Here is a 14,813-nt window from a genome sequence, read left to right on the forward strand (position 1 = left end):
ACACTGTTGACAACATTCTAGACATAAAAAAGATTATTTCAGTCTTAAAGAACACACTAAATACTTTTTTCTTTCTTACAACTTGCTCTCCACATAAGAGGTCTGAATTCTGTAGAAACTATTTTTTAAGAAGAGCTAGAATTATTAAAAACTGTACCTATATTAAATAATGTCAATGATGAATTTGTTGTGACGTACATTACCTCAAAAAACATCTTTAACCTTTGTGAAAATTCATGACACACGACTTAATATGTAAAAACCAAAAGCATACTCTCAAGAAAATGTAAACTAATCAAATTCAAAGAAGATAATTCACTCAGTTATCCTCTTTGCTAATGATAAAAAAGGGACAGTTAAAGGATTCACATGCTGTTAATTACATACCAGAAGCACCCACAGCAGAACAAATCATTAAAGGCCAAGGAAAGAAAACTAAAACTTATGTCAGACTTTGTAACTTGACAACATAACCTAAAAAACATCTTTCCAAGAAGATCACATGTAGATACTCACGGGATGTTTGAGAGATGCAAGGTGGCAGATGGAGGAAAGATATTTTGGAAGTTCTTAGAGCAAGGATTTTTAAAGCGATGTAAAGGGCTATTGCTGTAGTCCTTTGTCAGACCTTTGTCCTCTTGTCCCTCCCGAGGAAGTTGAATTGTCTGATATTTTGAAAGAGTAGCACGCATGACCCTTCCATAAAGCTTCTGTCCATTCAAGTAGTTGATAGCTAACCAGTGGAAATGTAATTTGAACAGGAATTAATGGAGGGGAAAAAAAGACAATTCTTGGAATACTGTTTTCTACTTAGTGTCAGATTTCACATTCTGAACTTAAACTGCAACTTCCACATCTACCAGGTGGGCTATGTCAGAACACTACATTTAAAAAAGGTATAAGGATCCAATATAATCTCCAGTTCAAATGACAAAAAACCATAAAACAGCATTTCAATACAGAACAGTTGATTATTCTTAAATAGCTAGATATAAGATAAACCACAGGAAAATAATATAATGTATTATTAAAATAAATGACAAGAAAATTGTATGTTTTAATTCTAGTATTTACTAGATTGAGATTCACAGGACCTTTTTTTAAAAGCCACTAAGAGTATTATCAAAGTTTGTATGCAGTAATGCAGCACAATGATGAATTTAATGTTTATGCTTGTCACTAACAGATGGCAAATTCCTCCTTTATAACAAACTCCTGTTAGCTTGAAGCGTAATTGCGCCTTAAAAATCAATACCTAATTGAGCCTGGCTTGCATCTGCCATCTGAACCAAAGCAATTCCTCTTTTCTTAAACATGATCTTCACACGATGCACATCACCATACACACCTGCGGAAATCCAGAAAGGAATTTTTTTCAGAGCACTACTATGAAAAGCACAATGCCAAGTCTGTTTCTTTTGACTAACATTAATGCTACAAAGAACAATCACCTCATTAAACAGGTTGGTCAAAATATTAGTATAAGGAGAGTTTTAAAGTTTGTGTATTTTTTTCTGAGGCTCAAAAGTGGAGGAAAATCCCCAGGATCCTAGTCATACTACTACTGCATGTTTATGTTCAGTTTTAAAATAGTGCAATAGTTGTCAAAGTCCTCTTAATTTAGGTATTTTAAAATATTATTCTGACAAACATTGTCCCCTGCAACTAATGTATGAGCCAATTCTGTACAGCATTTCCTCTGATGAAACCTCTGTTTTTTCGTCTTACTTTGCTTTCCCATTTTTTGTAGTAAACAAATTGGACCACACACCAAAATTCTTCTGACACTAACTGCTTTGCAATTTTGCTACCTGTGGCTTATAACTTCTGACTCCACTTACTGCCATTTAGAAACCAGTGCATTCTCTCAGCGCATTTTCTGGACACGAACAGAACAATGGAGTTTGAATTAACCAGCATGGGTCAGACAAATAAAAAGAAACACTAGCCCTGTCTCAAGGTATATTTGACATATCTTACCAAATAGGATGAAAAGTCCATAAGGTGTGATGGCCTGTTTAAATGATAAAATGAGTATATTATTTCTAAAGCCATGCAAATACAGACATCTATTCCATAAATGCATGGTAAACAAAAAGAATGGAGAGATACTGCATACTAATACATAAACCTGTCTCTCCAAAAGCCACTCCCTCCAATAACCACAGGGTATGGCACTCTCGTTAATACACATTTGTTATGCACATGTAAAATACGTAAACAAGCTAACACTTCAGCTCATGCATTTTCATCACTCAAGAATGATTCCGTCATGCTGTAGAAGCTATTAATATTCTAAGTAGCTTTATTATTTGACCTTATTCTTTGTATGCTAGCAGCTCATTCCCTGAAAAAAAATGAAAGACATTTGCTAAACTGAAAATAAAGCATTAAAGAACTCCTTTATATTTTGTAAACAGACAATACCAACAAAACTAAACCCAGTTGCTTCAAAATGTGTTTGCTTTGTCTTCAGTTTTGTCCCCATCCCTCTACATGGCCAAGACATTCTAAACAGAGACACAGAGAATTCAACTGTTTATGCATGAATCATATAGAAAGTGGTATTTAAATTGTATATTCAATTAGAAGCTGTGAACAGGAAGCTAAATATGGAAAGGAATTATTTTTCTTCAGTGTTTCTCAATTAAATTCTTGTGTACCAAGAACCAAAGAAGATAATTTACACTCTAATGCAGCCAAAATTTTTTCAACTGAGGCAAAGGTTTTGCCAGCACTAAAAATACTTGCATATCAGAAGCACTACTTGCACTCTCTAGCACTATTCCTTCTCAGCTCAACTTCTCAAATGTGCACCAAACATACCTAAATTATTCAAAAATAGAAGATATTACAGCCTAAGTGTAAGCCCATGCCCATTTATCAAGGGCATTTAGTAGTAGAGAACAATCAATGTAAAGTTTAAATTCATCAAGAGTTTATTCTTCTAGCCCAAATATTTTAATTCAGGATGGAGGTCTCTGTTTTAAAAAGAAATTCCTTATTCAAATAAGACCACAGTATTTCTTCTTTAAAAAAAAAAAGGAGGGGGAGGGGAGTGAAAGACAAAACCAGATAATTTAAAGGCCATGAAGGCATGTTTAAAAGCGCACTGAAACCCTGCAACAGGAGAGAAATAGGAACTGAAATAAGGTCAACCAGATTTCCTATGCAGAGAAAAAGAAATGACAGTGGTCAGACTACCAATACTGAAGGACAAGTGTTACAGAATTGCCAAGAAACAGTATCTTAAAAGGATAAAAATAAGAATGTACAACAGCATTAATTGTTGGAAATTAATGCTGTTATACATTCTTATTTTTATCCTTTTAAGAAGTTGCGCATTACTTAATACACTGATATTGTATCATGCAATACAGCACTAAGTTCTACATGAATTCTTAGCTATGATTAGTGTAATGTAAAGCATCAGTGTCCTAAAAAGAGCTCCAACCTATGCTTCACATATTCTTGAGAAGCACACTCCTTACACATTCAGAAAATCATCTTAAATAGTTGGCTGCAGAAGGCACACCCGCAGCCATCACCAGAAACTCACTGATACATTGAAAAATCAAAGAAAACGTGACTTGTCTTACAGCCCTATCTGCAGCTGGTTTTTTGATGCTTACTGTGAATTTGGCTGTTAGTACGAAAACAGAAACACAATTACTTAAAGAAACTGGTGAACAGATTTTTAAACCTCAGAGTATGAAGGTAACTTCCATTTTGCCAACAACTCCTAACAGTTTTACAGTTAAGTAAATGTATTGAGTGTGTATAACAAGAATTTTAGATCACTGGAATAGGACTGCTTATCAACAGTCAAACAGAATTGTCTTTTAAGTCATGGCCCTGGAAAAGCTTGATTTTAATTTTGTTAAAAGATGCATATTGCTTTTAATTAAGCACTGATCAGTGTTTGAATAACACGAGTTAAGATTATAGATCAGCCTGTGTCATTTCCACTACAAAAATAACTTTCCAAGTTATCCTTTGTAATTTTACTACCACCATATGAAAAATCAGCTGTGTGGTACTATGACAAGTGAATACATGTACTTATTAACTTTTAAAAATAAATGTAGAGTGATGTCAGTAACAGTGCACCTGTATTCTTTTTCTTCAGTCTGGAAAAGTTGCAAAACTAGAAACACCCTACACATACTTAGAAAGGTTCTTGATTTGGCATGCTTTTATTTCCTTTTCTCTTCCCTTCTTTCCATCTAATTCCTTGGTTTTTAACCAGTGTAATGAAGAATTCTTTGCCTTCTTTACAGATAAAACAGCACATAGAGGAGTCATGCTAACAGATGTATCAGTAAATTATCCTATGTATGTTGTTTACATCTTCAAATATTTCTTACATTTGGCCACAGACTTCTCTCCAATTACCAGCTACACTGCTAACATAGGGTTCTTGAAGTAAATTGTGTTAGGAAGCTTTTCACTGATGACTGGAGTTTTTAATATTACCAGCTACCTAAAATGAGTATAGAGCTGTCCTGTTTTTTATATTATCAGCATAGAGAATTCTTCTCATTCCTTCAGCTAATGTCAGTTTGCAATGATTCTGGCAATTGGTACAAGGTGACACTTGCATCAGTTCCACTAGTCAAACTTACTTCAGGGTTGAGGTTGCTGACTAATAAAACGGAGCTTCCTGGAATACCAGGAATAGTCATGTGTCCAGGCGCTGCTGACGTGGTGACCGTGAGAGGACCAAGTGCTCCAGGAACAGGCGGAATGGAAGGACCTGGAAGGGTATAAATAGCATCACTTGACATCTCAAAGTGGAAAATGTAGAATACAAAAGTAGGCTGTATTTGGCAAAAAAAAATCAGTATTCGATTTACAAATGCTTTTAAAGAATTTAGTTATTACTAATATCTTGACCAATAAAGCAGGAAGCACCTCCCTTTCAGAGAAAAACAAATATTCAGCTACACAGACCCAAAGAAAAGGGGACATAAATTGCAGCCCAAGAAAAAAGAAAAATAATTCAGCATAAAAGTTTATCCTGTGCTAGAAAGGAAAAGATCTCAGTCTAAAAGACTATCTATTTCTCACTTGATAGCCAGAAAAGGGGAGACTTCCCTTTATTTGCTTTGAATGACATGGCAGTTTTATGATTCTTAGAAAAACAAATGCTTTATTTCTTCTCTTGCAGATAATCTTCATCATGGAATTTAAGTTTTTTGCTTATTGAAAGATACACTACATCAGTATATGGTTTTTATTACAAAAACTCATTTTACTGAGTATACATATGAGATAGAGAATTACAAATACTCAAATTAATACTGTGTTCTGATAGCTATATTAAAAAAAAAGACACTGGACAGATGTATTCAGATGGGTCACTAGCCATAACTACAAATACCACATTTTTAGAAAACAAACTTACCTGCACCTTGAGGAAAGCCCAAGGCTGGGGCAAACCCAGGAGGCCCTGTATATGATGGAAAGATGGTATTTTGGGTGGCTAGAGAGAACAGATACATCTAATTAACGCGGATTTTGAAAGTTTTGGAAAACAGAAGAGATTTCAGCAATCAGAATCAGCTACCAGCATTGCTAGATTGACTTCATCTGTGATTCCAGATGTTTATAAAATGTTTGGGTTAAAACTCTCATTGAAATACAAGACTATGTTTTACAAAGACAATTTTCAGCTACTTTTGAAGGCAAATATTCTGGTCAGCCTCAACATTACTCTCTAAAATGAGGTCAGGGCAAAATATAAATTAGACAAGTTTGAATAGGAAAGCACAGCACAGATTAGTATCCATTAAAGTTAATATGACTGTGTTCACTGGTTTTTATTCACACAATGGACATGTATCCTAGAAATTTTCTGCTAGTAAATATAGTCAAAGATGTTTTGCAGTGATGAGATACAACTCCTGAATATTTCTAAGATCAGTATAAGCTAAACAATACAAATATCTACAACTAATCTGAGATTCTGAATTTTACTAGCTGCTGAAATGCATGAAGTATACATATACAGCATTTTAAGGAGATGTACTTTCCCAGTTTGTGTAACTTTATAAATAACCAGTGTTTTTTATAGTTCCCCTGGAAATCACAAGCATTAACCAGATTTGGAATAGCAACATATGGAGAGTCCCAGAGTCAAAGATAGTTCAGTGATTTCCACATTAGTATGTGGAGTTAAGTGCTACCAGAATAGCACACAAAGCTGTGTTCTAAGAGGCAGTTAGATACAAGCTTGCACTGTGGATCTGTTCATATGTAAACACACACCAGATTTTAATTTTTTTTTAAATAGGGCATGTAATACCAGAAAACACATTCTACAAGCTTGGTAATATGTCTGTTTCACTACCCAAACTGCCACACCACTGACTAAAATGGAGCTACTAGCAAATGGTTATTGATAGGGATGATACAATACCATAAGAAGTATCTATTATGGATTACAAAAACAAATGGAACAGACACCACAGATCAAGTATTCATGAATAGTGCATCACATTACACCCTCTTATCTGTGGCAACAAAGTGTCTTTCATACAAAAAACTGAATACATTTATCACACCAAAGCAAGTAAATATGTTCTTGAAATACACACACTGGTGCATTATACTGACAAGTTCTGGCAATATAGTTATTAATCACTTATTCACAATCCAAGAAAGGCAATGGAAACACTAATGAAGAAATAGATCAAGAGCTTTTATTCTGCCAAGTAAGACCTGCATGTTGCACCCTGATACCAAAATCAGGAATGTAAAAATTGTCAAACTGAGCTAATGCAGAAAGATCTGGAACTCCCTGTTGCCTTTTTTCATTTTTTTTTTAAATTCATTTGCTTCATGGCTATCAGCCTAGCTTTCTAAGCAAGCTAATTCATGTATTTCTGCTTACATTCACTGGATGCAAGAACTCTTTAAATATAAAACAGGCACAAAATCTGTTTGTTTATAGTGCGGTATCTATTCCACAAAAAGTAAAAGAAAATTAAAGAAAAAAGAGAGGCAAAACAAGTTTCAAGAGAAGTTCAGGTTTGCTATTAAGATAACTTCTAGTCTACAGAAAAAAAAAGATGTATTATTCTGAGAGTTACCAGTTTTATCTTATCATTCTACATCAAAACTACATCCACTAGTAATAACAGGTAGTGGAAGTACTCACGTGACGTAGAACATCTTTTCCTCATGTTCTATAACTAAGCCTCTCAGAGCATGCCAATGACAGTATGTGCATGTTGTCACCACTGACAGAAAGGCTATGAAGCCTATTTCTCCCTGTCTACCGCTATTTTTTTACTGGTTTTTTTTTTAATATTTGTGCAGCTGCTTCACTGTGAATGTACACAGACAAATTTTGGTACAGACATCAGACTATTCCAGCACTTCTTACTCTTACAGTAAAAGAAAACAAGGCTCCTAGCAATGAGCAGCTTGGAAGAGTGAGGGGGAAAATATGGAGAAGTGTTCGAGTGTTATTCTCCAAAAGCATAGTTACTTCTGCCCTACAAGCAAGTACAGAAATAAACTAATTGTACTTTTCCCTTCCACCGACATTTCAAAAAGTGCAAGTCTAATTAATTTGAATGTATTAGACCTGTAACAGCACACTTCTATAATCCTGTATGGCAAATTCCACCCTCCTCCTCTGCCCCAGACTATAATGAGAGTTGTTCATTACACAAAGATCCAAGGCTTGCCTTTAAGGGGAGCAGTAAAGACAAAAATCAAGAAAGTAGTGAGTGCAACTCACTTTCTCATTCTAATCTAAACTAACTAACTCAAGTATACAAAAAATTAATCCAAACCCACTATTTGCCCTAGTTGCCACAGAAAAGTAAAGGAAAACAGGAAATTATTCTCCCACCCTTTTTAGTGTGCTAATCCATTGGACAGCACTTAGATACCTATTAAACAGCTAAGACAGTTCTTAGCTGTGTATTATTGCTAATCACTGTCATTAGAGAGAGAAAAGAATAGCTAAAATAGCTCAAATTGTGTTGTGAGCACTTCTCCAGTGTCACTTCAAGCAGACACTGTCTCCCCTATGCCAAAGTGGCTTCTAAAATTTAAGAAAATTTCTTAAATGTTATCTTTTAGAAGATGACTACAGACATATATAAATAAGTACAGAATTTTGAATTTTCTTATAGTTTTGTCTCTTGCAGCATGCAACTATCCTAAAGTATCAACAAATAGGAGTTAATACCCTTAACACACTTCTTTTCAAGCAGCTTTAGGCAGCCAGTGTCAACTTGTGATGGCTTCCATTCTGATACGCATTACCTGTACCAATGATACCATTTTACAGCATTTTAGTAGTATTTTGCAGCTTTTTTACAACACTTTAAATTTGCCCACGAGTATTCCTCATGTTATTGTTTTAGATATTCATTTATCATGACTTGGACTTCATGCTTTCCATATAAATTTTACTGGACCTAACAAACAAAAAGGTATGCAAAATGTACCCTTCTATGAACCTGATATGAAGCCAGAGCATACATGTCACTTAAAAATTCTGATCTCAGTGTGTATTAAGCACTAGAGGTGAAGGCTTCTTACCAAAGGGAGTAGATAAGGATGTCTCCACGGTTCGCTGGCCATCACCAAAAGGAAGGTCAATGCGAGTGAAATCCCTGCTTTTGTCATTGTTGTACTTCACCGTTAGATTAGTTAACTTGGAGAAATCAATACGCAGAGTGCAGCACCCAGTGTAGATACTATGGCCATCCAGAGACTGAAGAAAAATAATTACATTTTCAGAGATAAAACACACTGGCAGCCACCACTGTAAGTTCGTATTTTTTATTGCAGCTTTTCAGTACTTGAAGGTGGCTATAAGAAAGATGAGGAGAGATCTTTAAGAAGGGCAGGTTGGGATAGGACAAGGGCCAATGGTTTTAGACTGGGAGGGTCGATTTGGATTAGCTATATGAAATTAAGTTTTTTACAATGAGCATCGTGAAACACTGACACAGGTTGCCCTGAGAGGTGGTCAGTACCCATTGGACAGGGCTCTGAGCAACCTGATCTAGTTGAAGGTGACCCTGCTCACTCCAGGGGATTGGACTAGACAACTTTTAAAGGTTCCTTCCAACCCAAACCATTTACTATTATGCAGTTTTCACCTTGCAACTGTATCCAGACAGTAAATCACCAACTGGTTTTAAAGTCCTCCTTCTAAAGATCAAGTAGAAAATTATGCTGCCACTATTCTTACCTAAACATCGTGTGTCGTTCTAGTGTAGTCTTCTAGTTAGTATTGTATCACCTTGAGCCAACTGGACAAAACATAGCTTTAAGCATGACTTGGCTTCCTTTGTTTCTAATCTTACTTCTCTCCCACTCAACACACAGTATCAGATGGTAATAGGAATACTAATTTGGAAATTTTAACTGCATGAATTGACCTGTACATGAGGGACTCTCATGAAGGACCTGATGCACAAAGCCGGTGAGGAGCGCTGGAGGGAGCTGGGGGTGTCTGCCCTGGAGAAAGGGGGCACAGGGGAGACCTTAATGCACTCCACAGCTGCCTGAAAGGAACCTGTAGCGAAGTAGGGGTCAGTCTCTTCTCCCATGTAACAAGTGATAGGACAAGAGGAAATGGTCTCAACTTCTGCAACGGGAGTTTAGACTGGATACTAGGAAAAATTTCATCATCAAACAGGTTAGCAGGCTTTGGCACAGGCAAGTGTCACCACCATCCCTGGAGGTATTTAAATTATGTGCAGATGTTGTGCTTCAGGACATGGTTTAGGAGTGAACTTGGCATCATTTGGTTTATCATTGGACTCAATGACCTTAAGGTTCTTTTCCAATTTAAGTCCTCAGACTTGGGCATGGCTTCAAGTGAAACAACAGAGTAGATGGATTCCGTGCCCAAGAACACCCAGAAGTGGTGCATAGCTGTGGGTGACGCACTGAGGCAGCGAACAGAGGCACCCATCGGCTGACCTGACCACTGGTCTTAAAAGGTCTCTAGTCTGCCTCTCTAGGACTTTAATCACAGGTGTCATGAAAAGATAGCTAAGGTTTTTCTACACATCTGACTATTGATTGCCTCCTGCTCCCTTTATATGAGAACTAAAGATGACTTGGATGAAGGGGCAGAGGCCTCCTCCGCAAGTTCACGGATGTCATAAAGCTGGGAGGAGTGGCCAATAGCCGAGAGGGATGTGAAGCCTTTCAGAAGGACCTCGACAGGCTGGAGAGGTGCGCAGAGAAAAACTGTCTGAAATTCAACAAAGGCAAACTGAGCGCAGACTGAGGCCTGATCTGCTGGAAAGCAGCTCTACAGAGAAGGAGCTGGGGGTCCTGGTGGACCAAAAGATGCCTGTGAACCAGCAATGTGTCCTTGTGGCCAAGAAGGCCATGGCATCCTGGGGGGCATTATGGAGAGCATTGCCAGCAGGTCAAGGGAGGTGATCCTGCCCTCTACTCAGCACTGGTGAGACCACATCTAGAGTGCTGTGTTCAGTTCTAGGCTCCTCAGCTCAAAAGAGACATAGAGCTCTGGCAGCAGGTCCAGTGTAGGCTTACAAAGATGATTAAGGGACTGGAGCATCTCTCACAAGGAAAAGCTGAGGGAGCTGGGCCTGTTCAGCCTCGAGAAGACTGACAAGGAATATTATCAATGATTTTTGTTTTGATAGACTCATGGATCTCTTGGTGTATATGTTACACGTTTGTTTGCACTTGATGACAGAGTGCTGTCCTCTTCACTAAAGAGAGATGTCAAAGCTATTCATGCGCAATAAGAATGTTAGAATGATGAGAAATCACAAAGTTAACAGTCAAAATATTCCCAATGGTTCCCCTGTCCCTAAGCACGGAAAAACCCCCCACCAAAGAAACAAACTCAAGTTGAATACACTACACTTACCATTTTGGCATAATATGCGTTCGTTGCATCAGCAAATTGGAGCAAGGCTTGAAATTGATTGTTCTTATGGAACATGACAATCTTCAAGACAAAGCCAAATTTAGAGAAAATCTGTTAAGGAAAAAACATGGGCTTTAAGAAGCAATGAATAATTCATGCCCACTAAAAACTAGCATTTAATATTTCAAATAAATTTTTAAAACTATTTCTGTTGTGAGAGCTGAACAAAAATTGTGTGAACTCAGAATTTTGTTTAAGGTAAAAAAATAATTAAAGAAGAGGCTACAAGAAATGGGAAAGGATAAAATTTCCTTGAAGATTCAGCAATGTCTAGTCAATTAAGAGCAGGGAAGGACAGTCCAAACAGGCATTTGTCCAAATGTGGATAATGAATCAGAGTGGAGATTTGAAAAATAGACTTTCACAAGTCACAGAATCACAGAACATGTTGAGCTGGAAGGGATCCACAAAGGTCATCAATCGAGTCTAATTCCCAGCTGTGCACAGGACACCCCAAGAGTCACACCATGTGCTTTGGAGCATGGTCCAAAGGCTTCTGCAACACTGTCAGGCTGGTGCTGTGATCACTTCTCTGGGGAGCCTGTTCCAGACCCCAACACCCTCCAGGTGAAGAACCTTTTCCAGTCCAACTTAAATATCCCCCAACTCAGCTTCATGCCATTTCCTCCAGTCCTGTCACTGGTCACAACACTGAAGAGATCAGTACCTGCTCCTCCCACTTCCCCTCTGAGGAAGTTACAACTGCAATGAGGTCTCCCCTCAGTCTCTTCTTCTCCAGGCTGAACAGACCAAGTTTCCTCAGCCACTCCCCATAAGGCTTCTCCCTCCAGACCCCGTACACTGCTGACTCATGTTCAACTTGCCATTGACCAGGAAGCGCAGGTCCCCTTCCACTGGTCCTCTCCAGCCTCTTGCTCTCTAGCTTATACACGTTCCCCTTCCCTGTTCCAAGCTAGTTTAAAGTTCTGTCAACAAGCCCCACTAGCTCCTACGCTAGAACCCTTTTTCCCCTCCGAGAAAGGTCCATCATATCAGGTGTCAGTGGAACAGGTGTTGAATAGACAATCTCATGGTCAAAACCCCCAAAATTTATTCAAGTACACCACAGAGCCATCCACTGACCTAATGGATCTATTTATATCGATATTATTCCTTGTTGCTGGAAGTCAGTTGAGATGGGAACTGCAAACTACATTTCAAGGTACCCCCTTTATGTTGTGTACATTAGGCAAATTCCACAAATCTGTTGAACAACAATACAACTTAAATAGCTGATGTGCTTATAAAGATCCACTGCCTAAATTAGAAAATGAAGAGGAAAGAAGCAAGACAAAGCCCTAGATTTGAACCTACCCCTATACTTTATAATCAAATAGTATTTGATTTATTGCAAACATAAGCATTTCAGAAATACTTTTAAAAGTTGAAATTAAATAGATATACATTCAAAATGAGAGTGTGCACTACATGAAGGTGTCTACGCAAAATCAAAGCCACAAAGAGTGAAGACAAAATTAAAGCCAGGATATATCATGCACTTGCATGATATATGTCCAAGTTAACAGTCAAAGAGGAAAGGTGAGTTTGAGAAATACTACTAGTTTTCAAGCACACTGTTAGAATCAACGCAAAGTCAGGAAAGCAGAAACCCCTGAGAAATATTAAACTTGCAATGGAAAGAAAGGCCACAGGTAAGGATATGCATCTCTTGCCAGCCGCTTAGGCCTAGAGTCAACGATACAAGACTAATGTCCCAACCCTTTGTATCCAGTTTTTCCGTCTCTCAGAAACAAGATTCTAATGCTGCAGTCATCATTTAGTCATAGAAAACAGAACAGAAACTTTTTCACAGCGATTTAAAATTAGTCTTTGAGTTCCTGTTCATAAAGCACTTCCTCTTAAGAAAGGCCTAAATACAGCTTCTCAAGCTTTTCCGTGTTTATCCAGAAAACTTAACAGACCTTTTTAAGGTAATGAAATTTAATGTACTCCTTCCTGTTTGATTTTAAACCTAAACACACTGTATATATCAATTTTCTTTCTGCAAAGAAAACTCTAAATTTTCAGCTTCTTATGATAAATATTTTAAGGTGAACTGTGGTTAAAAAAAGTTAATTTCTTGACAAGAAAGACAGCTTACAAAATACAATCTAAGTATGGGATGAAAGCTGGCCTACTAGTGTTCCATAAGATGCTATCATTGTCAGTGAAAATACTAATTTCCATTAACCTCACCACACAAAGTAAAAGTTAGATTGTAGCCATTGGGCACAAAGTGATACTTTAATTAGAGGAGACTGTCCCCTATTAAGAACTCCAAATACGATTCTGTTTCAAATATTGCTAAATTTTCTAGACATATTGGAAAAGTAGTTGAGTGAGGGCAATTCAAATACTGAAAATATAGCTGTGCTGCACTGAAATAGACTAAAATAAAATGAAAGTAAATTAAAATAAATTTCCTTGTTGCTGTTGCACTGTAAGAACTAGTACAGCTCCCATAACCACAGGAGCTTGTATTCAGGTTATTCTGAATGCAATAATAATCCTAAGCAGCTGACATAGTATTTGCACAGGTTCAGTAATGAGTCAACAACACTCAAAGATACAAAAAAAGGTTTAGATCAAATTGCTACATCCAAGTGACAACTAATATGTATACTAGTTAACCAATGTCATGATGAGGAGACACAGAGAAACAGAAAATTTTAAGAGATAAGAGGAAAACTAGTGTTGCTATAAACAACTGTTGTTTGCGATCCTAGCAGAGCAGGAAAAAAATCTTCCCAGGCTGCAGGTTCTTACAAAATCATCCCAGTTACTTTAAATTGTACTATTTAAGAAACCCATATGTGTGGCAAAAATTACTACTAATTACAAAAGCTTCAAGTATGAAAAACTTTGCAACATTTGTAAAGTATCTACAAATCCTCTGGATGCAAAGAAGTGGTCTTGAAGTTACTAAACTCAGAGCTTTCAACAGCATAGCCCAAATACCTAGCAGAAGTTACAGTAATGTCCTTCATAACTATAGCCTACCATTACTCTAGGCTTTCAGAGGTAGTCAAATACCATTCTAAAGATGAACAATCAAAAATATTTGTCCAAGAAATTTGCATATTACATCACTTGCTCTGAGTTATAAAATTGAATATAAAAACCTAAATATAATGCAAACCACAAAGGTTACTCAGCAGAAAGAGTGCTAAAATTTGGATTCACAAGTTCATAACACTCAATATTTCACTAACTTATCATGAGAGCAGAAGTAACAGTTCGTTGCTGCTTCCACAGCAAGGAACTAAACGAGACAACATGAAAATCGAAGTAGAGAAGCCCTGTTTACTTGAACTTCATTTATTCAGAACTACTTCAAACCTAGATCCCTAAATTCAAGAAATAACTTTAAAGAGACAGTCCTCATTCAAAAGATTCAGGAACTTAAACAGGTACTTAAAAAAATAAATTAATGTGACTTTTTTAAGCAATCCTCATTACCTGATACAGTATGTCTAAAGTGACAGGGTAAAAAACATTTTCAACAACGATTCGAAGAACAGAACCATGACTTGGAAGGACCCCACCTTCAGCAGCAAGAGCACTTGTAATACCCGGGTTTCCATGCTGCACAGCATTCACACCTTGCAATGCAGCTTGGGGTCTCTGAAATTAGGTCATAGCAGAGAGCACAATTAATTTACATACAAATTCTTCATACTGAAACAAAGTTCTCCTAAATGAAAAGCACATAAAACATAACTTCAAAACACGATTTTTCCTTCTTATTATTGATTCAAATCATAACCTCCTACTTTCCATGCCCCTCCCTTAACTAGTCAGTGTAATTCACACTTACAACTGGCTTTTTTCTAGTTAAACTGCTGCTACTTTGTAATGTCATACAGAC

General features: G+C 37.1%; 1 protein-coding gene across 7 annotated transcripts in view; it reads right to left on the reverse strand.

Moving 5' to 3' along the window:
• PTBP3 (polypyrimidine tract binding protein 3) overlaps positions 1-14,813 on the reverse strand; it is a 49,153-nt gene that overhangs the window by 12,828 nt on the left and 21,512 nt on the right. For 6 of the 7 annotated variants that reach the window (XM_039567342.1, XM_039567341.1, XM_039567339.1 and 3 more), the window contains 8 exons: positions 14,405-14,569; positions 10,886-10,996; positions 8,563-8,737; positions 5,408-5,485; positions 4,626-4,756; positions 1,981-2,014; positions 1,256-1,348; positions 517-733 (listed from right to left, as the gene is read on the reverse strand). In XM_039567342.1, coding sequence (XP_039423276.1) covers positions 517-733; positions 1,256-1,348; positions 1,981-2,014; positions 4,626-4,756; positions 5,408-5,485; positions 8,563-8,737; positions 10,886-10,996; positions 14,405-14,569 — 1,004 coding nt within the window. The remainder of the gene's footprint in view (positions 1-516; positions 734-1,255; positions 1,349-1,980; positions 2,015-4,625; positions 4,757-5,407; positions 5,486-8,562; positions 8,738-10,885; positions 10,997-14,404; positions 14,570-14,813) is intronic. The other variant, XM_039567343.1, reaches the window with a different exon arrangement.

The sequence above is a fragment of the Corvus cornix genome, chromosome Z, assembly GCF_000738735.6.
Source record: "Corvus cornix cornix isolate S_Up_H32 chromosome Z, ASM73873v5, whole genome shotgun sequence".
In the NCBI taxonomy this organism is placed as follows: Eukaryota; Metazoa; Chordata; class Aves; order Passeriformes; family Corvidae; genus Corvus; species Corvus cornix.